Source organism: Lithobates pipiens, unplaced genomic scaffold (genome assembly GCF_037356315.1).
Source record: "Lithobates pipiens isolate NorthernLeopardFrog02 unplaced genomic scaffold, aLitPip1_a1.2 Scaffold_19, whole genome shotgun sequence".
Lineage (NCBI taxonomy): Eukaryota > Metazoa > Chordata > Amphibia > Anura > Ranidae > Lithobates > Lithobates pipiens.
Window position 1 is genome coordinate 46,073,810 of NW_027507764.1, and position 27,150 is coordinate 46,100,959.

Consider the following 27,150-nt stretch of genomic DNA (forward strand, 5'->3'; position numbering starts at 1 on the left):
CCCATGACTTTCAGTCCAGATGAAAGTGGTCACCAGAACAAATATGGAAGGGAAAATGCTCCTCACCCCCCCCTCCCCCCCTGCATTTTTATTGGTACATAACAAGATCAATTTATTCAAAACATTTGTTGTCTCCATTAAATACAACCTGGTGATGGCCAAATGAGCACCAAGAATGGTCCAGATCCTGTTCCTTACTAGATTGATACAAGCTTTTAACCATCTTTATTAGGTCAGTGTTTCAAGACATGGGGTCCCAAATGGTGTGGGCCCCTCTAAGTAACTGAAAAGATGTCTTGCTGGTCTGCAATGTCTTGGCATGGGGATGAAGTGCAGAAATGTATGTATGTGGGACTGTGTTGGTTACAATATTCCTTGGAGAAGGTCCATAAGTTGCTGCTTCATGGACTTTTTTCACCTACATTCAGTCACAGCTCCCTGGGTTGCTTTACAGCAGTATTTTGTCTGTTCATTTTGGCACTATTTTCATCCATGGATACCAACAATGGGACATAATTTGCCCCACTGACACCAGTGAAAGGGCAGAATTCCTTCCAATGACACCAACGATGGGGCACAACTCCTTCCAATGACACCAACCATGGGACCCAATGACAGGGTACAATTCCTATCTATGAGACCAACAATGGGGGGCTTTTCCTCCCACTGACACCAAAGATGGGGAATCGTTCCCACCAGTGTCAGGACCTTTTCAACTCCCAATGGTCAAATTCTGGCCCCCCTTATCTCAGAAGGACAGTAAGCTGGTGTTTTGTTTAAAAAATCTGGAGATCACTGCTTTACAGGTTTATTCTTACAACTAAGAGTTGTTTGCTCTGTGTTTAATTTTAAAGTGAACCCGTGCATCACCCATGAAATATCCAGTACTTCCAAGTATGAGGAGCATGCGACTCTAGCTCCATCTAGTTGCTCTGAAGCATTGAGTGACCAATCGCCAGCATGTATGGGGGCGGGATGAGAGTTCAAAATTGGAAGTTTGAGCCAATGTCAATCTAAAATTTCTCGGAGCTCCGTTGAGCAAACCGAGAATGGTGGGGGACAGCATATAGGTGGGGACAATTGAGTCAACCTTTTGCTTTGACCTTCATGAGCAAAGCACACCTTTTTTCTTTGCTGGCCTTATAAGCAGCATCTTTCCCAACTTTGCAAAAAGATGATTTTAAAATATCAAATCCCAGAAAAGGATAAATTTTATTATAAAACAAATTATCGCACCCTTATCGCGTCACCAAACTAGAGAAAGTTGTTTTTTTCAGTTTTAATAGCAGTTTAGAAATGTTATCGCTAGATTGGTCACAGACATAATTCACATCTTTCTTCGGGCACAGTAAACAGAAGAAATGGTTTAATGGCTCCATAAAAGGCACTCTATGCTGATAGCTCAGATTAGGCCTTGCAGTAATGGATTTTGTCGTGGGGGAAGGGCACCAGTTTGACAGAGTGAAATGTACTGGAAGGGAATCTGCACGCTTCTCTGATGTATGTCAACTACTCCCAATCTTGTGCCATACGCGGGGAAGACAGATTGAGAGCGCCCATGACACAGTCATCCTTACCTAAACGCAAGACCATCTTCTGTGGCTGCTTAAAGGGAGCAGCGCCATAATTGGGAAGGTTAAAGGACAGCTATTGATTTCAGCAGTGCTTTCAATGAATGGGGGTGTGTAGGACTCCTTAGGGGGACGGTAACAAGTTCTGTGGTCAGAAGCGCTTGGTACTGCACACATTTTCCAGCATGTTGGGAAATCTTTTCAGAAGGTTGATGATCATATAGAGAAGGGAGTGAGAGCTTCATCACGTGAGAACAAGGTGGGTCTAGATGCCTTTAGAAGTTGGAGGACAACTGCGTGCACATGTACAATAAATGGACTTTTTTTTTTTTACCTAAATGCAACTGGGCCTTTACAAGCCAGGCCTTTAACATTGCTTATGGAGATCTGGAAATGAGTAGATCATTTAAGGGTTTACTAGGGTGCCAACTTTATCCAGATTTCACAGATTGCTGGGAAATCTCTGCACAAGCTGACAAAAGTCATTCCCTTAACCATAAAAGTAAGGGAACAAGACTTGCCACATGCACAGATATTGCCTCATTGCATCAGATATTGGCAGTTTGATCTGCAAACTTTGCATGACTTTCTGCCCATTTTCTAAAGGGGATTATTCACACCATGTCCATTGAGCTGTGTTTTCTGCACACCACTGCACGCATATGGTGGGAACATTTTGTTTGTGGAGCTTCTAAATGTTGAGAATAAGAGACTACACGTGTAAATATTATCTTCATGGGGCTGCCATGTTTGCTCATTACATATGCACCCTGTGTTTCCTGCTTTGCATTGTATAATTGTGCTTAACCCGTCTCTTGTTCTCTCTCATTCACTTTTGTGGTCTCTCTCTTGCTTCCTTGCCCTCCTTCATGATCTTTCTCACTGTTGTACTAGTTCTCAATCCTTCGCTCTCTTGTGCTTTTTCTCTCTTGCCTCCCCCCCCCCCTTGCTCCTTTGCCCCCTTGTGCTCTTTCTATCATGCTCCCTTGCTTGATTTTGCATGCTGTTGTACTCATGCTCAATCATTTTCTCACTTGTGTTCTTATGCTCTTTCTCTCATGCTCTCTCACGCTCTCATACTCACTCTCTCTCGCACTCTCATGCTTGCTCTCTTGTCTCTGCACTCTCACGCTCTGGCGCCCGCACTCTTACACTCTTGTGCCCGCTCTCCCGTACTTGCAATCTCTCTCATGCTCACGCTCTCTCTCATGCTCACGCTCTCTCTCATGCTCGCGTCTCTCTCTCTCATGCTCTCTCTCTATCTCTGGTGCTCTCTCTTATGCTCACTCCCTTTCTTCTTGTGCTCACTCTTCCTCCTGCTCTCGCTCTCGCTTGTGATCTGTCTCTCACTTGTGCTCTCACTTTTGTGCTCTCTCTGGTGCTTGCTCTCGCCCTCTCGTGCTTGTTCTCTTTCATGCTTGCTCTCGTGTTCTAGCTCGCTCTCATGTTCTCGCTCGCTCTCATGTTCTCGCCCGCTCTCATGTTCTCTCTCGCTCTCATGTCCTCTCTCACTCACTGGCTCGGTCTGGTGTTCTCGCTCTCGTGTTCTCTATTGCTCGCTCTTGTGCCCTCTCTCGCTCACTCTTGTGCCCTCTCTCGGTCGCTCTTGTGTTCTCGGTCGCTCTTGTGTTCTCGGTCGCTCTTGTGTTCTCGGTCGCTCTTGTGTTCTCGGTCGCTCTTGTGTTCTCGGTCGCTCTCGTGTTCTCGGTCGCTCTCGTATTCTCGGTCACTCTCGTGTTCTCGCACTCGTGTTCTTGCTCGCTAGCTCTTGTGTTCTTGCTCGCTAGCTCTTGCGTTCTCTCTCCATCTCATGTTTTCTCTCCCTTGCTCTGGTGGTCTCTCTCATGCGCTCACTCTCTCATGCTTGCGCTCGCTCTCATGCTTTCTCTTGCTTGCTCTGGTGGTCTCTCTCGTGCTCTCGCTCTTATGCTCACTCTCTCTCTTGTGCTCATGCTCACTCACTCTCATGTTCCCATGTGTTCTCATGCCCTCGCTCTCTCATGCTCACGCTCTCTTGTGCTCGTGCTGTCTCTCGCTCACTCTTATGTTCTCTCTCTCGCTCTCATGCTTTCTCTCCCTTTCTCTGGTGGTCTCTCTCGTGCTCTCGCTCTCATGCTCATGCTCTCTTGTTCTTGTGCTGTCTCTCGCTCGCTCTTATGTTCTCTCTCTTGCTCTCATGCTTTCTCTCCCTTTCTCTGGTGGTCTCTCTCATGCGCTCACTCTCTCATGCTTGCGCTCGCTCTCATGCTTTCTCTTGCTTGCTCTGGTGGTCTCTCTTTCGCGCTCTCGACTCTCATGCTCACTCTCTTTCTTGTGCTCATGCTCACTCACTCTCGTGTTCTTTCTCTCTCTCTTGCTCTTGTTTTCTCTCTCATTGTTTTGCAGGCTTGCTGATTACATTAACTCATATACAGATAGTCTAATGCAATGAAAGCTTAAGCAGTAAAAACGTCACATCAAAAATTATATGTGGATAAACTTTACAATAGTAACTGTGTTTTATAGTAACTGTACAATAGTAAATGGATATATAACATTTCCACATATTAAAAAAAATCTATGTATGCTTTTTTTTATTATTTTTTTTTTGTCCATATTTTATAAAGTTCTATACATATCTTGAAGGAATGACTGCTAATGTTAAGCTTGTTTAATGGTGCACAGGTTATGCAGCAGTAGAGCCAGGAAAACCAAAGAGAGCCTATAAACTCTAGTCCTAATTACTCCCTTTAAGCGTCCTATAGTCAGGCCTTTTTCCATTTAGTCTCTTTCAGATATTACTGTGTTTTCTTGAATCTGCAGACATTGGAATAATGTAAACATTTTACTATCACTTTATCCTTGCTCAGCATCCTCGATGAAGTGCTATTGGAGCGCGCACTGCTGAGTGTTACACGATAGCAAAAGTCAAGGAAGTCCATCCATACACATTAAAGATTTTTTTTTTTTTCCTTTCCCTCTTACGGAGTGCAAGCGAAATGTATACAGCACGCAGCAGGCTGGAGCCGTGTTCGGGGAGTTTAATTTAATTAGTGTTGATCATGACTGCAGATGATGGAGATTTGATAAGGAATAATTTAGTACTTAACAGGCTTTTACATGCACCAACTCTATGTGGGAAGGTAAAGCAAATTGCAGAAAATGAGTGCGCTGTTTTTTTGTGCGAATGCCAATAAGCTGGAAGAAAACCTTTTAGCAGATGCACGAGCTTTGGCTAGTACGGAATACTCTGATTTTTTTTTTCCTATAAGGACAGGGCATCCCTTTCTGGCTTTGCATTTTTTTATTTTTTTGAAGAAAATCATAGAAAATAAACAGCCTACTCATCATGCCTTTTCTCTGGCCTCAAAAATTCAGTGCTGGCAAAGAAATGAGCATTCGTTAGTGGCTTTATTCCCGCATCACATTGGGTGACAGCATGGACCATTATCAGCATTATAATTAGAGATACTTGAAGTTTAACTCAAGCCAAACTTTTTTTTTTTTTATATATATTGCATAGATTGGAGAAAGAGTTGAGTGAATATTGATTTTTATTGCTGTCTAGGAAGGTTTCTTGTCCATTTTCTGTGTTTTTGGAGAATACAGGAAGTCAAGGACAAACTCTCCTATGGGGACACTGATAGTAAATACCTGTGGGATCCCTGTAGAACAGTGGTCTTCAAACTTCTGCCCATAGGCCGGGTATGGCCCTTTGCTTACCTTTTTCTGGCCCTTGAGGCACCATGCCATCCACTAACAGGACACTATTCCTTCCACTGACACCAGTGTTGGGGTACTATAACCCCCACTGACACGGATAATAGGGCACTATTCCTCCGCTAAACACCAACAATGGGGCACCATCATTCATCCTACTGATATCAACAATGGGACACCACTCCTCCCACTGATATCAACAATGGGGCAATCAACTCATTGATTTGAACAACGGGGCACCATTCCCCCCACTGATCTCAACAAGGGGGCGCCATTCCCTCCACTGATACCAACAATGGAGAACTATTCCTCCACTAAATACCAACAATGGGGCACCTTTCCTCTTACTGATATTAACAATGGGGCACAATTTTTCCCACGGATATCAACAATGGCGCACCATTCCTCCTACTGATATCAACAACAGGGCACCATTCCTCCCACTGATATCAACAACGGGGCACCACTGCTCCCACTGATATCAACAATGGGGCAGCATTCCTCCCACCGATCTCAACAAGGGGGCACCATTCCTTCCACTGATACCAACAATGGAGAGCTATTTCTCCACTAAATACCAACAATGGGGCACCTTTCCTCTTACTGATATTAACAATGGGGCACAATTTTTCCCACGGATATCAACAATGTCGCACCATTCCTCCTACTGATATCAACAACTGGGGCGGCACAGTGGTGTAGTGGTTAGCACTCTCACCTAGCAGTAAGAGAGGTCGCTGGTTCGAATCCCAACCATGACACTACCTGCCTGGAGTTTGCATGTTCTCCCTGTGCCTGCGTGGGTTTCCTCCGGGTACTCCGGTTTCCTCCCACAATCCAAAGACATGCAGGTAGGTTAATTGGCTTCTGTCCAAAATTGGCCCTAGTATATGAATGGGGACCTAGGATTGTGGGATCCTTGAGGGTAGGGACTGATTTGAGTGTGCAATGTACAGGGATAGGGACAATTGTAGACACTCACTCAGGTTTAACTGGATGGACTGGTGTCTTTATTCAACCTTACTAACTATGAAACTATGAAACTATGAAACTATGAAACAGGGCACCATTCCTCCCACTGATATCAACAACGGGGCACCATTCCTCCCACCAATCTCAACAAGGGGGCACCATTCCTTCCACTGATACCAACAATGCAGAGCTATTCCTCCACTAAATACCAACAATGGGGCACCTTTCCTCTTACTAATATCAACAATGGGGCACAATTCTTCCCACGGATATCAACAATGGCGCACTATTCCTCCCACTGATATCAACGATGGCGCACCATTCCTCCCACTGATATCAACAATGGGGCTCCATTCCTCCCACTGATATCAACAATGGGGCTCCATTCCTCCCAATAAAATCAATGGTGGTACATTATTTACTCTTACTGTAGATAAAGCATATATTATCAATAGTGACTATGGGAGCAATAGCAAAAAAAAAAAACCCAATGAACCTTACCCAAGCTGCCTCAAGTATATATGTAACTCATAATTGAAGGTTAAGAAGTACAAATTGAATTTCATTGATATAAGCGAGTTCCCATTTTTGTGACCACTGGTTGACCGTTTGCTTGATCAATCTTTGGTTAACTATGCACGACTATTGATTTGTGCTGTTTGGGATCGAAGTTAAATTCCCACCAGGTATGTATCTCTATATTTGAGCAGTCTTTCTCCAGGTACCCACATCATCCTTCAAGACCATGAAGATAACCGTGGTGGCTGCCACCCAAATTGGCCTTAAAGTGTATACATACAGTATCTGTATGCTCATTGACTGGTACAAATGGCTCCTTTTCTCATTACATGCTTCTGCAATATAGGAATGTGGGGAAAAAGGATTAAACTACTACTACGCTTATATTGGGCTACTAATTGGGTCTACATAACTGAGATACCAGTTGTGTGTGTATATATGTGTGTATGTATGTGTGTGTGTGTATATGTATGTGTGTGTGTATATGTATATGTATGTGTGTGTGTGTGTATATATATATATATATATATATATATATATATATATATATTATAAAAATTTCATGCAACAACAATATGGAAGTGTATGTGGTTATCATGCATTTTTATCCCCCCTCTAAAGTGGAAGTTGAAGGGGTGGGGGTAGTAGATGTAAGAGAAACTCTCAGCTTAAAAAAAAAAAAAAGTCCTACACTTGTGCAACATATGATCCATGTGGGAATTCTGACCAGAGGAAATGAAATAATTGAATTGTCCTCTTGTTGTCCACTGGCCAGCCTCAGAAAAAAAAATTGACTGAATGCACATTAGTGACGTGTAATGCTAATTGGTATTGAATGGAGCACATGCAGAGAGTATTCTGCCATTTCAAGTTAATTCATCTCAGATGTCCTATAGCATGAACTCGCCAAGACTTCTGAGGGTGCGAATAAATCATAGGTTTGTGAGACCTACCCCCGTAGGGAAGATCGGCTAAGGAGAGCTTGTTGTCCCGTTTTTTTTACATTTTATTCCATTAGACCTTTTTAATTGTTTTTATATTGATTCTTTCCTGTGTTCTATTGTAGGGTCTTTTCTCTAGTTCTTCCTTCTTTTATAATCTCCGTTTATATTTTAAGGATCAGAAATGTGTTTTTGGGGGGTTTTGAGTGACACCAAAACCACCTCATAGGCATGCAAATTCTGGTTACAATTCCAGTGGACTTGTTTTAGTGCGGTTTATGAATTTCCTTGAGGACCATTAAAGTGTTACTAAACCCACAACAGTAAAATCAGTCTGTATATTGCAGTAAAGCATTCTTGTTATACTCACTGTGGAACTTAAGGGGTTAATCCTCTGCATTGTGTAAGAAGGCTGTTTGATCCTGTCTTCTCTGATCCTCCCCTTCTTCCACTGTCTCCAAAACATGTCTGGATAAGAGAGTCAGGCCTGGAGGTCTGCCTGGAGTCAGGCAGCACATGCTAAGTTTGGTGTGTATTGCTAGAGAATTTTTATTTTTATTTTCTTGGCAGAGTGCATGTAATCGGCAGACAGAGGGTCAGGGGTCCTGCATCCTGATAGGTCAGCCATTGCAGTTTGAAAACTCCTCCTACAAACTTTACCCTGACACTGATAAAAGTCACAAGACTGCTATATACTGCTGATGAGAAAAAGTATTTAAAAGTTTATATGTACTAAAATAATTGCATTTCCATGTATTGTACGGGACCAGATATAGGGAATGCAGGCTCCTGGGTTTAGTTTTTATATTATTATTATTATTATACACGATTTATATGGTGCCAACAGTTTACACAGTGCTTTTACAATGTATAGGGGGAACAACACAATTACAGTACAGTTCAATACAAAAGGTACAGGAGGGCCTTGCTCGTAGAGGGGGATGGTGGTACAAAAAGTAATAGCTGCAGAGAATGATTTGATGGGGGTGGCTCGGGGACAGTAGTTAGTTGGGTGTGGGATAGGCTTCCCTGAATATATGAGTTTTCAGGGATCTCCTAAAGGTGGACAGGGTAGGGGCTGATTGGACAGACTGGGGCAGGGAGTTCCAGAGGATGGGAGAGGCTCTGGAGAAGTCTTGAGGGCGAGCATGGGAGGAGGTAACAAGGGAGCTAGAAAGCAGGAGGTCCTGGGAGGAGCGGAGGGGGCGATTTGGGCGATATCTGCAGATGAGGTTGGTGATGTAGATGGGGGTGATGTTGTGTATGGCTTTGTATGTTATGGCTAACATTATGAATTTTATACAGTGGGGTATGGGGAAGCTGCTTGCACACGTTAATGCTTGATGATGTGGATCTCTTGTGCATGCATTTTGGGCAGCATCATGTTTATTTCTGTTAGGGCACCAATGGACGTTGGCACAGTAAAACCGTGTACCTGATCCATTAACACGCCATAATATGTACCTGCGATGTGTTGGGCAAAAATGAATCCGGTATGTTTCTGAGCCCATTGAATCTTGTTAAGGGCAGATAGGAAATGTAGGTATAAATAGGCCCTTCTAGCAGTCCTTCAGTATAATTAGCCATGCACAGCTATCGTGCAAGTGGTCATAGGTCTTTATTTATTACTGGTACTTATATAGCAGTGTCAATTTTACGCAGCGCTTTACATATATATTATACATTCACATCAGTCTCTGCTCACAAAGAGCTAACAATCTAAGGTCCCCAACTCAAGATTCATACATACACATACTAGGGCCAATTTAGGCTCGGTTCACACTGAATGCCGATGCGGCTCACAGCAGGGTTCCGGTGCGTCCCGGTTCATCGTTTCAGGTCCGATCTCAGCCCAAATTTTCGGCTGAATTCGGACCTGATATGGACCAAAAGACTCATTGAGCTCCTATGCAAATTTGCACCAGAGCCGCATCGGAGATATGTGAACCGTCTCCATAGAGAGCCGGTCACATTCTCCTGCTATTGCGAATTAGATGCAGAGATCTCGCATCCAATTCACAATAGTGTGAACCCGGTCTAAGAGAAGAGCCAATTAAGCCTACCAGCATGTCTTTGGAGTGTGAGAGAAAATCGTAGTACAAGAGAAAACCCACAGAAGAGCAGGGAGAACATGCAAACTCCAGGCAGGTAGTACCAAAGTTTGGATTTGAACTGACCACCCTAGTGCTGCCCAGTGGGGCACTTTAAAACTTCAAAAAGCCAAATTGGATTCCCAAGCGCTCAGGTCCAAGTTTTGGTGGCCAGGAAACGGACAGTAGCTAAGTCATGGCTCATTGGATCTCTCGTCATCTTATGCTGCGTACACATGATCGGAATTTCCGGGAGACTTGGTCCGGCGGATAATTCGATCGTGTGTGGGCTCCAGCGGACTTTTTTTTCCCAAAAGCCTGACGGACCTAGAAATAAAACCTGTTTCAAATCTAGCCGACGGACTCCAGTCCGGACTAATTTGTCTGTGGGCTAGTCTGATGGACCAAATATGACGCAAGGGCAACTATTGGCTACTGGCTATTGAACTTCCTTGTTTAGTCCCGTTTAAGTCTTCCCGTTCAAAACAAACGGACTTTCGAACGGACTTAGTCCGGTCGTGTGGCCAAGTCTGTTTCGTTCAGAAAGTCCGTCCGCCAAAAGTCCGTCGGGAAGACCGTCGGACCTAGTCTGTCAAAAAGTCCGGTCGTGTGTACGTGTGTACGCATTAGAGGTTTGAAAACACAGTACATTGGGCTTTAGTTAATGAGAAGTTATTACCAAAACTACATTGCATTGCTATGCCTCAATTTCATAAAATCTGGGAACCATGGGTTTAAAATTTCATACCAGTTGGCTTTTGCTTATATGTTTTTTTTTTTGCAAATCTTCAGGGGCTTAATCTAGGGCCGAAACAACTAATCGATTAATCAACAACTAATCGATTATGAAATTAATCGATTACTATTTTCATAATCGATTAATCGGCCACTAACATAATGGGGTTAAAAAAAAACTAAAAATTAGCCCTAAATATTACTTCACTGTCCCATAGTAAAAAAATTAACCCATTACAGTAGCGATTATTTACTCTTTTTGTACTAATTTTAGTTTTTTTAACCCCATTATGTTACTAAACATCTCAGGCCTGGGTCACACCTCTGTTTTTTATGTGCTTTTTGTAGAAACACACTACAGTTCATTTACATGGTTACCTATGGGACATGTTCACATCCATGATTTTTTCAGCTGCTGCGTATTTGGAAAAGACAAGGACTTTTTTTTAACGCAAAACGGTGATATTTTGTGTTTTTGGTTCAATATACTTCAATGGAGAAGCTGCAGAAAAGCACGTAATAATGCATTTTTGCGGGGTTTTGCAGTGTTTTTTAATCTGCCCAACAAAATATTGGCCAAAAAAAATGTAAAAATGCAAATTGCAGCAAAATTACCTTTTTTTTAATTTAAATTAACCGATTAATCGATTAATCGAAACAATAATCGAACAACTAATCGATTATGAAAATAATCGTTAGTTGCAGCCCTAGCTTAATCACATCTGACTGCAAAGTTATCAAAAAACATGACCTGCAAACGAAAGGGTTTATTTTTTGTTGCCTGTTCCACCGATCTTGGCATTCTTGCAGTGCAATGGCCTCTTCACAACCACTGCACTCTATGGTTTCTCTTCCTAACCATGGCATTGCTACATAGGTGACATAGGCATCAGAAGATGGAACCACAGGGTACGGTGGGGATGGAACCACAGGGTACGGTGGGGATGTGGGCATGCCCGAAGTGTAGAATGTAAAGATGCTTTAGATGGCAGTACCTCTTAAACAAGAGACAAGAAAGGCTAATCAGTGGTTAGGCTGGTTTTTTACTTTTTTTTTTCTAAACTTGAATACACTATTGCTTAAAATGACTGTTGCTTGTAACGTTCAATCCAATGCTGAAATATACATTGTATGCCCAGGGGCGGACTGACCACTCATGGGGCCCCTGGGCAATAGGAGAAGATTATGGGGCCCATGGGCAATAGGAGATTATGAGGCCCCCAGGAAATAGATTCTGAGGCCACACAGTATACACACACACACACTCATACAGTATACACAAACAGACACACAATATACACACACATAATACATATACAAACACTGAAAAGGTATTGGAGAGCCGGGGCAGTTATAATCTTGGGATTTTTTTTTTAAAACACAGATTTTTACATACTGTCCCTGGTTTTATTGAGGCTGGCAACCCTGATGGGGTCCCTTGGTGGCATGGGGCCCTCGGGCAGTGCCCGAGTGCCCGAATGGTCAGTCCGCCCCTGTGTAGGCTTTTCTTTCATCTTGCTGTTTCTATGTGCATCTTGTAATAAGAACAGCGAACTGTTGCATTCACAAGGAAAGCACTACAATTATTTTACCAGTAATCGAGGAGCAGTCATTTCTGTTTATGTATTACCATGGCTCATGATACAAAATACATCAGCCATATGTGATCTAAATATAGTAGATGTTTATATGCCCAGGACACACCTGGCATCTAATTCAGAGCAGCGTAAAAGGCAGTATTTAATTTTAACCACTTGCCGACCGGCTCATGCCGATACATGTCGGCAAAGTGGCACGGGTGCACAAAACGACATTCCCGTATGTCACTCCATCATTGGCGGCGAGCAGGCGTGCGTGCTCCTACTGCACGCCGCAGGTCCCACGGAATTGATGTCCGCCGATGATGTAAAAAAAAAAAAAAAAAGCATTTCCCTGTTCTGCCTAGCAACAATACAAGGATCTACTGCTCCCAGTGATCTCTGTAATGTTTTAGTGAGCCCATCCCCCCTACAGATAGAACACATTTAACCCCTTGATTGCCCCTAGTGTTTAACTTCTTCCCTGCCAGTGACATTTACACAGTAATCAGTGCATTTGTATAGCACTGATCACTGTATAAATGCCAATGGTCCCAAAAAGTGTCAAAAGTGTCCAATCTGTCACAGTAAAATCACAGATCGCCACCATTACTAATTAAAAAAAAAAAAAAGAATAAAAAATTAAATACAACTATCCTCTATTTTGTAGACGTGATAACTTTTGCGCAAACCAATCAATATAGGCTTATTGCAATTTTTGTAGAAGAATACATGGCCTAAACTGAGGAAGAAATTTTTTTTTTTTTTATACATTTTTGGGGATATTTATTATAGCAAAAAGTAAAAAATATCGCTTTTTTTTTCAAAATTGTTGAATAGCGGAAAAAAGAAAAAAACGCAGAGGTGATCAAATACCACCAAAAGAAAGTTCTATTTGTGAGGAAGAAAGGACGTCAATTTTGTTTGGGTGCAACGCTACACGACCACGCAAATGTCAGTTAAAGTGACTAAGTGCCGCCCGCAAAAAAGGGCTTGATCAGGAAGATGGTAAATCCTTCCGAGGCTGAAGTGGTTAAAGTCTAAAAACTCAGCAGAAATACATACATTTGGACAGCTTCACCTTATAATTTTAAATCTTTTCAGGCAGTCTTGTAATTCACAAACCCCTTCCACGCTGCTTAGCCACAATGATGATACCACTATTTCCTATCTCAGTTCTGCAGCTTCCTGTGCGCACTGGACTATGAATGATCCTCATCTACCCTAGGTTCATTTTTGAGGTGCTCCTTGTGCTTCCCTTCTCCAGTTCCCAAAGTCATGCTAGATGAGCCTTTCTCAACCTTTTCAACACAGAGGAACTCTTGAAATAACGTTCCGGTCTCAGGGAACCCTGGTTAAGAGTTACCATATCTACAACTCATGATACATTAGTGTGATGGTCAGTGGGAAGAATGCTTCTTATGCCGCATACACACGATCAAACAATCCGGTGGAAAAGTCCGGCGGACTCGAGTCCACCATACAATCCCCCCGTGTGTGGGCTCCGGCGGACTTCTTTTACTAAAAAGTCCGGTGGACTAAGAAAGTAGTTTTTGCATCAAAATATGTCCAGCGGACAATACGGCCGTGTGTGTGCTAGTCCGCCGTACTTTTGAAATGAATGGACTTTTCCCGCCCGGAGAAATGTCCGCTCATTTTGAGCGCGGCTCCGGGTACCCGGTGCTAGTGAAGGAAATGTCGCTGACCCTGTCACCTGGTATGGAGTTAAAGGGGAAGCCCTACGCCAAAAAACGGCGTGAGGGTCCCCCCCTAGGTCCATAGCAGACCCTTATCCGTGCACGCTACCCGGCGCGGCCTCCCCACCCAAAAGCACCTTGTCCCCATGTTGATGAGGACAAGGGCCTCTTCCCGACAACCCTGGCCGTTGGTTGTCGGGGTCTGCGGGTGGGGGGCTTATTGGAATCCGGGAGCCCCCTTTAATAAGGGGGCCCCCGGATACCGGCCCCCCCACCCTATGTGAATGAGTATGGGGTACAATGTACCCCTACCCATTCACCTGTGGAAAAAAATGTAAAAAAAACACAACACACAGGGTTTAAAAATAATTATTGCACTGCTCCGGGGGTCTTCCGTCTTGGGGGGTCTTCTTGCCGGACTCCTCCGCTATCTTCTGCTCTTTTACTAGCTCTTTTACTAGCGAAGGAGCCTGGCTTTCTTCTTCGTCGCCACCCGGGGGTCTTCTTCCGACTTCGGGGGTCTTGCCCCCCTCTTCGGTTCTTCTTGCAGGGCCACTGCACCTTCTTCTAACTCTTTTACAAGAGGTGGCCCGGTCTTCATGGTCGTCGTCGCCGCCTTCTGTTCTTCTCTTCTTCTCTTCTTCTCTTCTTCTTCTCTTCTTGAGGTGTTGACTCGTCGCTGTCTCCGGTCACAATGACAGGGACGCATCGTGCGGCGAATTATATAGGGACATCGCCGGGTGATGTCCCTGCCCATTATGTCACAGTCCCAGCATCCTCTGGGATTGTCCAGATCCTCTGGGATCATCCGTCCGGATCGTGTGTACGCAGCATTACACTTGTGAACATTGGGAAGAATTACCCCCATTAGAGATACATAAAAATATCAATGGTATCAGTGGAACATATCTGACAGGCAGAAATTGCTCATTGCTCAGGGAAACCCGAGCAACCTTTAGAGGAACCCTAGGGTTCCTCCAAAGGTTGCTCAGGTTTCCTTGGAACCCTGGCTGAGAAATCCTGTGCTAGATTGATTCAAGATTGACATGACACTATACTGACCCCAGTGGCACCTCATCAGCTCATAATGTGCTACATCGCTCACAAAGGATTGGCAGAAGCTAACCTAAAGACACATTTCTGATGAATATACTGGCTGTATTTATTTATTTTGTTTTTACTGTTCAGCTTTGATTCCCATACTGATACCATGAGTGTGCGTTTTCTGCTAATCCGCAACCGGGTAACCATATTTTTGTCTTGTCTTTTAGTGGCTTTCCATGGTGTTCCAGTAAAAATCAAGAAAGAACCGCACAGTCCCTGCTCTGAACTGAACACCGCCTGCAGCCAGGAACAGCCTTTCAAGTTCAGCTATGGCGAAAAGTGCCTGTACAATGTCAGGTAGGTAAAGCCTATGTCGTGCCACCTTGGTAGGTGGTTGTGGATTTTCACAAAGGCAAAATCAGTAATTGGACATCAGTACATCTTAGTGGTCTGACATCATATTGAAGGGCTGAATGTTGGTCTGAATGTTCTACTGAGGTTCCATATGTTGGTTATCAGGGGCCTTGTAGCTTTATATAGTTCATAACTGACTGTCTGGAATCTAAAGTTGCAAACGACCATGAAATGGCATTCATAAATATGTATTATTATTATATATCATTGGTGCGTTTTCGAGAACTTGACTTCCTGTTTGTTGGATAGAAGAAGAAAAAAAATATATCTGCCCACTCATGCTCTCTGTCTATTGTCAACATCTATCAGCTGCCCTGAATGTGAACTGTGAGGTTAGTGTCAGCCATGATTTAGCTGGCTCCACTGATCCACAGACTTCATAGTGGTAATTGTTCCTCCAGCAGCTTTCTCTTATAACAGATCACTTATATTATACTTATTTATGACTTGCTGATGACCACAACCAATTAGTCACTTCTTATGAAGGTTCTATGGTCGTGATCCTGACCTGGTCCTGCCTATCACACAAAAAAGAACAAAAAGCTAACTATTTGCACACCTTTTTTTATCTTCTACATTCTTATATTCTCCACTATGTTAAAGGAGAAGTATGGTCAAAGCTCTTTTGACCATACTTCTCCTGCAGGTCACAGGAGTGCACTTAGTTCTGCACTCCCGTGACCCAGATTTAGCCGATAGCGGGCTAAAGTTCACTGTCAGTTGACATCATAGAGCCGGTTCAGGCTCTGCAGGGATCCTGACAATAATGTTGGGATCTGCCCAGATGCCTGACCGGCATCTGGCTCCGCCTCTCTGTGGTCCGCTGAGAACCTGAGCTAGCCGTTCTCTCCCCCTCCCTCCACAGCCTTGTGCTTCAGTGAGCACTGATGGGGTAGAGCACAGAGCGCTGATTGATACCCTAATGGTGCTGCAGCACTCTCTTTTGCTGACTTGCTCTCTTGCGGGTTGCACTCTCTTGTGCACTGTTGCTAGTGTGCTCTCTTGCAGGTGTATGCTCTCTGCCTGGTGCACGCTCTTTTGCTGACTCGCTCTCTTGTACTCTTTTGCTTATGTGCTCTTACGCTCTCTTGTTGACCCCGCTTTCTTGCTTGCTGAAGCCCTCTTGTGCTCTTTTTGCTCGATGACACGTTCTCTTGAACTATTTTGCTCTTTCTCGCTCTCTTGTGCTCTCTTGCGCTCTTTTGCTGACTCGCTCTTTTGCTGACTCGCTCTCTTGCACTCTTTTGCTGACTCGCTCTTTTGCTGACTCACTCTCTTGCGCTCTATTGCTGATGTGCTCTTACGCTCTCTTGCTGACCCGCTTTCTTGCTTGCTGATGCCCTCTTGTGCTCTTTGCTTGCTGACACATTCTCTTCAACTCTTTTGCTCTTTCTCGCAGTCTTGCACGCTTTGCTCTTTCTCGCTCTAAAGCACGCTTTTACTCTCCCTCTGATGCTCTCTCTTGCGCTCTTTCTCAGTCTCACTCGGTGTCTTTTTCTTTTCTTTTTTTCTTTGCCACTCTGGGATTGATTTACTGAAACTGGAGCATACAAAAACTGGTGCAGCTCTGCATAGAAACCAATCCGCTTCCAGGGTTTTTTTTTTTTTGTCCAAGCTTAATTGAACAAGCTGAGGTTAGAAGCGGATTGGCTACCATGCACAGCTGCACCAGTTTTTGCACTCTCCAGTTTTAGTAAATCCAGCCCTCTGTCTCTGCTGCTCTTGTGCTGACTTCCTATCTCTCTCACTCAGGCCATTCTCCATATCTCATCCATATGCACCCTTTGGGGGTTATTTACGAAAGGCAAATCCACTTTGCACTACAAGTGCAAAGTGCACTTGTAATTGCGCTGAAAGTGCACTTGGAAGTAAAGTCGATATAGATCCGAGGGGGGCATGCAAGGAAAGTATAAAAACAGCATTTTAGCTTGCATATGATTGGATAATAAAATCAGCAGAGCTTCCCCTTATTTCAGATCTACCCAGACTGCACTTCCGAGTGCACTTTCCGTGCAATTTCAAGTGCTCTTTTTACTTGTTGTTTGCACTTTCGTAAATAACCCCCCTTGTCTTCATGTGCCTGCTTGCTGTTTTCTCTCTTACATTCTATTTATCTCTCACCAGCTTGCTCTTTCTCCCTCTGTCTACCTGAAAAAAAAAAAAAAAAAAAACTTGAATCATTCATTTGATCAGTACTTCTGTGACCTTGTTGGCGGTTTAAGACTGCCGCTGCTTAAATTTGAAAAAAAAAAATAGTTTGTGTGCAATGCTGAATTCAGTAATGTTTTCTATGCAAGCTCAGCATATGAATCCACAGTTGCCATCTAAAGACATTAAGACACCTTTGTAATTTACTAGCCTTAAAGTTGCCAGCTTTATAATTTATTGGGCTCTTTGAGGGCCTCTTGACTTTTCGTTCCTTTAGATGAAAAATAATGCTTTTCAGCAGAGTGTTTTCAAAAAGCTTTTTAACCTTTGCTTTCTTGACTGTAATGCATTTTTGCATACCATGGTTAAGACAGGCTTTTAAAGTGATTTACACTGTGTTGCGTGTCTGCTTGACAACGCATTGTAGGTAAGACACACAGGAGACTCAGTGACTTTTATTATTTCTGTGTAGTTTTGTTTTTTGCAGTGTGGGGCCTTCTGGCCATGAACTTCATCCCAAATGCTCTATTAGGCTGGAGTCACACCTATGCATTTTTAGTGCTTTTTGCATTTTGCAGAGTTCCATAGGAAACCATGTTGAATCGACTGTAGTGCAAATCTGCAAAATGCAGAAAGCACCAAAAATGCATAGGTGTGAATCCAGCCTTAATAAAATGTTGGTGGATACTGGTGGCTTGAATCACCCATCACCCGATTTTCTCTCAAATCACTTCCCTGTAGTACTTTGTGTCTTTGACTCATCCTTGGTTTATGTAAACCCAATCACTTAAAGCTGAACTCCAGGCAAATTTTTAATTTTTCCCCATGCAATGGGGCTGAGCCCGCACTGCGCAGGTTAACTGCTCGTTTTATTTTAGGGGAGAGGACAGTGCAGATCTACATACCTGATCCGCCTGATCTTTGCACAAAACCAGTCTGGCACCCCCGTGCTCCAGCAGTCTTGATAATGGATTGTTCCTGCAGTCACCTCTCTCCATAGACAGGAACAAGCCACTGTTGGACCACGGGGGAGCACAGTTTTCTGGAGGATTGTCAGATCTGGTGAGTATAAACCTTGTACTCACCCCTAGAAAAAAAAACAAGCAGTTGACTTTGTGAAAAAAAAAAAATGTGTACGCAGTTGGTCTTTAAACGTCAAAAATTTTAGAGGGTAGCTCTACTTCCATGGGGAAAAAAATAGCAAATAAAGAAAAAAATAATATAGGGTATACAGTTGCGACATAAGTCATATTGTGATTGAATGTCAATAAAAATGGCCTTTCCTTTTCAATCTGCAGCCACCGTAATTTTCTGAGAATGCAATATGGTTCTGTACACAGAGTGTGTACTGACCACTCCCCAGAAACAGCATTTCCTGCTTGTGTGATTGGTTTACCAAATTTCCCAGAAGTCTACACTAATTCCCCTTTCACACTGGGGCGGTGGGTCCGTCCGCGGTAAAGCGCTGCTATTTTTAGCAATTACCGTCAATTTCGCTGCGCTTTTTGGCCAATAGTGGGGCTAGCAGGCGAGGAAGGGTTAAAACCACCGCAAAGCGCTGCCGGGGGTATAGCCGAGCTGCCCCATTGATTTCAATGGGCAGGAGCGGTGAAGGAGCAGTGTATACTGCAGTTTTGTTTTTTTTGCATCCTGCCAGTGCACTGCTCCAGTGTGAAAGCCCTCGGGGCTTTCACATTGGAGACACAGAAGCAGCTCTTTCAGGGCCCTTTGCAGGCGCTATTTCTAGCGCTGCAGCATCTGCAAAGCGCCCCCAGTGTGAAAGGGGTCCAAGATACAAGTCAGATTTCAGGCATTCCCAGCAACAAAAATTTCATTTTTGGGGAGACACACCCAGTAGGCCCACCAGATTTCCTCATTAGTGCCCTGCAGGTGCACAGCTGATTGATAATTATGAAACCACTCCCATTAGACCAGGGATATTCAATTAGCGGACCTCCAGCTGTGGCAAAACTACAAGTCCCATCATGCCTCTGCCTCTGGGTGTCATGCTTGTGGCTGTCAGAGTCTTGCTATGCCTCATGGGACTTGTAGTTCTGCAACAGCTGGTGGTCCGCTAATTGCATATCCCTGTATTAGACCCACTCATCACTGAGGCTCAGAAGAACATACAGGGATTACTTCAGAATCACAAAAGGTAGGAATCTACAACAAAGGTTATTATAATCCCTGCAATGTACATTGATCACCCAGAGGGGGATGTTTTTTTATCAACAAAAGTGGAGTTACTCTTTAAGGAATTTTTTCTTTTTAGAGAGCGCTGGGAAGTGTTAAAGCCCCTATCAGTTTATTTTTTTATTATTATTTCGCTTTTTTATGTCCCACTGGGAAGGTTTCCCTTCATTGCCCGGAGCCGCAACAGAAATAGAGAAAAGAGTGGGGTTCCAATTTTAGACCACTGTCACCAGAAAATTTGCCTCCATTGGAGGATTTTCCCTCTCCTCTTGCTCATGAAAACTCAAAAATGTTGGATTTCCTTTCACATTCCATTTCCTTTGTCACCAGGACAAATAGAGAGGGTGAACCTTCCTAGTGGCGAGGTCAAGAGGCTCCTCTTGACGTAGAGTTCGCTTATCACATCCGTGTCTCCCATATATTCCAGAAGCCCTTCATCACCACAGATCCCCCCCCCCCCCCCCCATCACAGAATCAGAGTCCCCTCAATCACATCACAACTCCCCCTATACATGAGAGCCCACCACCACATCAGAGATGCCCCATCGCCTCTCTCCATCTTTGATCCAGGGAAGTTGGGCCTCATGCTCGCGGCACAATGGGAGAACTCAAAACAGCACTCTGCTTGAAAAACACTGCACTAGAATGTTAATGTAATTCCAAAAGCAATTTTCAATACCTTTTGTAAAAGTGCCCCTCTCAATAAAATAATACCTGCTGACCATGTCATAAAGGTCCTTGTCTCCTTTTATGTGCGCCTGTGTTGTCACCTTGTCACCCAGTCTTCCGATGGAAACTTCAAGTGGCTAATTTCAACACAAATTATGTTCACCTGGTCCATCTTTGTCACCATCAGGAAACCTGCCCTGAGAAACACAATGCAGCCTTTGCTGGAGTGTATGTAGAAAGGTTCTCCATGCCATTTAGTTAGGGTTTCTAACTACTTTAACTACTGTGTTCCTTTAAAACTTCCATGCCTCATATTTTAATTTGTATTGATGTGTTTTTGTTTTTATTATTTTAGTGCCTATGATCAGAAACCACAAGTTGGAATGAGGCCCTCTAACCCGCCAACTCCTTCCAGCACACCAGTGTCTCCATTACACCATGCGTCACCCAATACAGCTCAGAACCCTAAACCAGACCGTCTCTTCCCCCCACACCTTCCTCCATCTCAACCCCTCCCAGACTCCAACTACACCATGGATCACAGGTGAGATCCCTATCCTCCATCCTAATAGTCGATTAAGGACTGTTGGGTGTTAAATGGTATGGACCTTGGATGGGGCTACTAGGGAAGAAAGAGGAGTTTGGGTCCAAAGAAGGCACAATTGGCTATGATTGCCAACTTAAGCTAATTGAAGTATAGATTGATCATACTCATATACAAAAGAAGAGAAATATCCAACTATCTGGCCGTTTTTTCACGTGTGCTTCTTTATCTTGTCGTCCTACAGAAACATGGAAATTCTGTTGCCTTTGTTTGTGTTTTGCATTGCAAATACTTCTAATGCAGAGTGAAATATTACTAGCTTTTTAGCAAAGGGTTTTGAATCTCCTTGTTTGGAATTGCATCCTATGTCATTAGCGCTGCTAAAATAACACCTTTTGGGTATAGATTTGCTGCTAAGCTTTCTTTCCCCAGATACATTTATTTGTTTTAGTTGTAGACATTTAGTGTAGAGGAGCTTGAGCATTATACATTGCTTGCATTATTTCTCCTGAAAATACAGCCATACTGTAAGGGCTCATTCACAAGGGGCAGCCAGGGGGAGAGTGAAAGGAGGCAGTTTTAGTGCCCCCGCACCCCCTCCAACCACTCACTTGTACTAGGGCATGCAGCTGCTTAGGGCTGTACATATGCCAAGGCCACTATGCATTGCAAAATTAAAAGGCACCCATTCACATGAGCGGTGTCAATCACTACAGATCTCTTTTCAGAGGTGTGGAAAGGGTTGATGCATGTATGAATGAACCCTTATGCCGCGTACACACGATCGGACTTTCCAATGGGAAATGTTGGATGTGAGCTTGTTGTCGGAAAGTCCAACCCTGTGTATGCTCCATTGAACATTTGCTGTTGGAATTTACGTCCACAAATGTTTGAGAGCAAGTTGTCAAATTTTCAGCCACCTTAACTTTGTTGGCAGAAAGTCTGATCGTGTGTACACAAGTCCATCGCACAAAAGTTCACGCATGCTCTGAATCAAGCAGAAGGAGCCGCACTGGCTATTGAACTTCTTTTTTCTCGGCTCATCGTACATCTTGTACGTCACCGTGTTCCCACGTTCAGAATTTTTGGCCAACATTTGAGTAACCGTGTGTAAGCTAGACAAGTTTGAACCAACAACCTTCGAACAAAAATCCACGGTTTTATTGTCGGAAAATCCGATCGTGTGTACGCGGCATAAGAGTTTGTATAACTTGGGCTCCATTCACACTTGCGCTAAACACCTTTGGGCTTTATTGGATGTGTTTTTGGAGCATTTTTAAAGGCATTGACCCATAGGTGGTTAGGGATCTAGAAACCTATGGCAGCTACGTCTCACCACTGGAGGTCTTGAGAAATAAAAAATGCCAAGGGTTTACTCAACCTACCAAACTCCATCTACAGCTGAAATAAAACTTTTGGCTGAACTGACCCTTTAATGTTCTACTAAAGTGTGGAAAAATTATGGCGTGAAAATCTTTTTTTCGATAGTCCAAATTGGAATTGTTTAAAAAATAAATAATCCGAACTTTCCAAAGTAGCTTTTTTTTTTCTTTAACTTTAAAAATGTTTATTTTATTTCTTTTTTTTATGACCTATCAGGTTTCGCAGACAACTCTCTGAACCATGCAATTCTTTTCCGCCGCTCCCTGCACTGCCGCAAGATGGCAGACCCGTTTACCAACGCCAGATGTCGGAGCCAAGTATCCAGTTCCCTCCTCAAGGATTTAAACAAGAATACCACGACCCGGTGTATGAACATGGCGCTATGGTGGGGAGCGCCCCAAGCCAGACCTTCCCTCCGCCTCTCATGATTAAGCAGGAGCCAAGAGATTTCGCTTATGACTCAGGTACGTACTGCTTGCTGGAATGATTCATCTGCAAAATCCTTGTTAGGAGTGTTTTATATCTTCTGTTCCAATGACTGCTTTTCATATGTTGTGCTTTTATTGACTAGCATTTGTAGACGCTCCTAGCTGTAGGATGGTTCTGTCTAGTTTGGCAGCTGTTAAAACTCTGTCCAGTTCACTTTGTTGTTTTCCGATACCATGGAAAATACTGTGTGGTCACATGATGTATAGTACTCAATTTTCTGTTTTGAGTAGATCAATGTGTCTCGTTAACTGGTGTCTAGTCCACTATGGTGCCTGATACCCTAGTGTGTAATAGCAATTGGTGCCCAATTTCTTGGTTTTCAGTTGTCTTGGTTGACACACCAACTCAATCCACTAGTATCTGGTAATGACTTGCTGTGATGGTTGGCGTACTGTGTGCTCAGTTCCCTGGTGTCTAGTTTGCAATTATCTAGTGGCATTTAGTGACCCATAATATTCCTGGACTCACTCCCTATTCTCTTTATATACTTTTCTTCGATAATTGTTAGTGTGTTGGGGGATATTGGACCTGAAGAATGAGGCTTTAGGTATGTGACTGCCCTCTATCAGCTGGGGTATCTTTGCGACTCTTTGTAGTATTCTTAGAGGTGTAGGGAGAATGAGAGTACCACATAAATTGTGAAAGTCCAGTATAGTTTTGAACATCAAGAAGAAGCCAACAGGTTTTGGGGCTCAATGCTCCCCCTTAATCGGGGCTTGCAAATAACATCACAAAGGATAAAAACAACTTTTTCAGCATTTAGAATGTCTTAGACAAGAAGCTTCCTTCTCCACTCTCAAGCCTCTCAAGCTAAACCTTCTTGTCCTCTGAGTTTAGGGTGTTGGGGGTAAACGGAGCCATCCACACTCCAAGCATAGGACGAAAAATGAAGAGTCACAGCATATCAAAAGGTTAGACTTTTAGACCTCCCCTCTAAAGGGGAGGTCTGAACACGAAAATGTGTTGGCTTTCATTCAATTGATTATCAAAGCATCTTTTTGGACTCTTTGACCATTGGTGTGGCACTCTTGCTGCTACTGGGTTTTAATCTCAAGACCCCACCCTCTCTGGGGGAGTTCTGGTGTAAATGAGCAGCCAATTTATAAAACACAATTTACATCTTTGAACTGTCCCCTTTTAAAATCTATCATTTCGGACAAAACATATTTTTGGGAAAGAGTAGATCCTTTACCTGGCTTGTTCAATGGCTGTGACTCCATTGGGTGATTTATCCCTCGTGTCTCAGTGGCACCAGGACAAAAAAAAAGGGAACTGGGAGTCTTCTGGACAGAAGAAAAAGAAAAGACCGGAATTCTAACCTTTTCCCACCACAGTGAATATTGCTGTCACTCCTTGTCCCTGGGACAGGAAATGAGAGAAAAGCCCCCCACTGGGGAAACGGATGGCAATAACCTTAGAGATGTTCTAAGCCTTCTCTGTAACCTTAGAGATGTTCTAAGCCTTCTCTGTTCTATCCAGAACTAAAAGATATTTTGGCTAGTGTGGACCTATGCTTTGCTCACATAGGGCACAACAATATATTCACATTAAAAGGTTAAGGAGAGTTTAAATCAGCTTATATATATATATATATATATATATATATATATATATATATGTATATATATGTATATATAAAAAAAAAACTCACCAACTGAAAGGCTTGTTTCAGTTTTCAACTGGTGTTTGACAGCTAAAAAAAGTTGTACTTGCTGCACTAAAAGGACAAAAAAACCTTTGCAAACTTGTAACAAAGTGCAGTTATTCTTCCCCTGATCCAAACCAACCCATCCTCCCTCCACAGATGCATACTTACCGCTAGGGATGAGCTCAGTGTTCGAATCGAACATGGGCCGTTCGCCTGTTCGGCGAATTCAGAACTTTGTGGACCGTTTGGACCATATTCGTGTGGCGCGAACGGCACACAATACACTACGCTATCGCAGTGCATTGCTGGCTCATGATTGGCAAAGCATGCACTGTGACCCCGCATGCTTGTCCAATCACAGCACCGGCAGTGAGGAGAGCCATAATTGGCCACAGGCAGGATGCCTGTGGCCAATTATAGCTCAGGGGGGTTTAGTACACATCCCACACTATATAAGGCCGCCAGCACGGCGGCCTTGTGTAGTGTGTTGGCGTGCAGGGAAAGAGCAAGATAGGCAGGGACAGTGTATTTTTGCTTGGGAACTTAGCGATGATAAAGTGGGTGTTGTGTGCCTCCTGCACAGTATACACCTGAAGCTAACCCTTATTGCTGGTGTTGTTCTGTTTCTGTAACACAGGGATCTGCAGCATTTACAGTGGGTGTTGTGTGCCTCCTGCACAGTATACACCTGAAGCTAACCCTTATTGCTGGTGTTGTTCTGTTTCTGTAATACAGGCATCTGCAGCAGTTAGAATGGGTGTTGTGTGCCTCCTGCACAGTATACACCTGAAGATACCCCTTATTGCTGGTGTTGTTCTGTTTCTGTAATACAGGCATACCATAGACACCCCCAGGCACGATATTTAAAGGAATATTTCACTATTTTTTTTCACTTTAATCGTCATTAAAATCAGTGCTCCTGAAAAAACGGCCATTTAAAAAAAAAATGTTGCATTGATCCATGTCCCCTGGGGCAGGAGCTGGGTCCCCAAACCCTTTATAGGACAATATCTTGCATATTAGCCTTTAAAATTAGCACTTTTGATTACCACGACCCGGTGTATGAACCCATAGACTTTAATGGGGTTCTAAAGTTCGTACGAATTTTAGGTCCGTTCGAAGGTTCTGGTGCGAACCAAACCGGGGGGTGTTCGGCTCATCTCTACTTACCGCTATTTGACAGTCACAGAGACCGCAAGTAATTTTATGGTGGGGGAGGGTGGAGGCAGAGACTGCAAGTCATTTTATGTTGGGGGGTAGAGGCAGAGACCGCAAGTCATTTTATAGTGTGGGTGGGGGTGGAGGCAGGGACCAAAAGTCATTTTATGGTCGGGGTGGGGGGTGGAGGCAGAGAACCTGAGTCATTTTGTAGATTAGAATTCCCTTACCCCCTCCAAAAACCTAAGGCTGCGTTCACACTGATGCATTTTTACCGTGCTAAAGTCCTGCATGCATGCTGCATCTTTGATGAGATTTTTAAAACCACAGCTCCCCCATGCAGTTGGATGTATTTTGGACTGCACTCCACCTGCATAGACAGACAGTCGAAAATCCAGGCTATCCTATGGGCATAGTTCACATACTTCACATCAGTGCAGTACAGCACAGTGCAGAAAAGTACAGCAGGCTGTATTTTTCTGCACAGCAAAAATGCATGCAAACGCACTGCAACACATCACAGTGCACATAGAAGCCCAAGGAAAGAAAGAAGGGGGAAGTGACCTCACAGGAGAAATGCAGATAGAAAAACGTGCATCAATTGCATGTATGATGCGCATCAAATGCATGCACAGGTACAAGGAAAAATGTGCAGTTACTTGCAGTTTCTGGTGTGAAAGGGCCTAAAATGAATAGAAAATGCACAAATGCACCTATACTGCGTTTTTGGTGCGTTTTTTCTTTTTTCCCCCCCAATATAGTCACATGTCCAAGTTTCATAGGTGTATACTGGGTAAGAGGCACAGAGAAAACGCACCACAAACGCATCAACAATGCGGCAAAAAAAAAGCGCAAATGCGCTTTTGCAACCGAGTAGTTTGAAAGAAGCCTTAAGTAAAGAACACATTGAGAATGTGCGTCAGCGCTCAAAAAGAAGCGAAGGGTGATGCACGACAACGCACCTGCCTAATGCTACAATAAAAAAAGCACGCAAGTGCAAAGATCTAAATTGGCCATAAAACGTAAAACGCCTCTCTAAAAAATAAAATAAAAATAAAAAATGTTTTAATGTTGCCAGCCGTGTGTTACAATAACGCAACGTGAAGAACCCTCCCTGAATCAAGATATCAATTTCCAGGCTCCTTCTTGCCACGGGGCTCCATCCAGCCGATGATTATGTTGTGGGTTGGGTCGCCCTCAGAACAAATATGTATCATTAAGATGGAGAGTTACAGTAAGTGCTCCTGTCTAGTGATTTGATTTGAGAATTGCGCCGTCTGGATTTACTCTCGTGCATTAACCGGGGTCACGAGAACGCCGCCTGCACTCCAAAAGCCCCGTAATGGACGTCTGTAGATGGCCCTAAACCAATCACGCCGGTTTTTAGCCCTGACGGATTGTTCTCAGGAGGCCGGCCTTTGTGAGCGCTGACTTGTACATGAATGGGTTTTGTGTGGCTCCCAGCTTCATTCATAAAGCAGGGAGGAGGCCGGGAAAGAGGAATGTCAGCTCAATAAGCCGCAGCAGAGCAGCTCTCAGGTTTCATCAGCTGTTTTTGCTCGCAGGAGGAGGAGGAGGAGGGATGACTAACGCTGGGTTACAGGGCTGCTGCTCTATGTGTGCCTCGGACGACGCTCGCTTATATGGAAAAATATGAGA

General features: G+C 43.7%; 1 protein-coding gene across 6 annotated transcripts in view; it reads left to right on the plus strand.

Annotated features, from left to right (window-relative positions):
- ETV1 (ETS variant transcription factor 1) overlaps positions 1–27,150 on the plus strand; it is a 104,100-nt gene that overhangs the window by 39,460 nt on the left and 37,490 nt on the right. For 4 of the 6 annotated variants that reach the window (XM_077490705.1, XM_077490708.1, XM_077490706.1 and 1 more), the window contains 3 exons: positions 15,073–15,202; positions 20,625–20,813; positions 22,413–22,660. In XM_077490705.1, the coding sequence (XP_077346831.1) occupies positions 15,073–15,202; positions 20,625–20,813; positions 22,413–22,660 (567 nt within the window). The remainder of the gene's footprint in view (positions 1–15,072; positions 15,203–20,624; positions 20,814–22,412; positions 22,661–27,150) is intronic. The other 2 variants (XM_077490709.1, XM_077490710.1) reach the window with 1 other exon arrangement.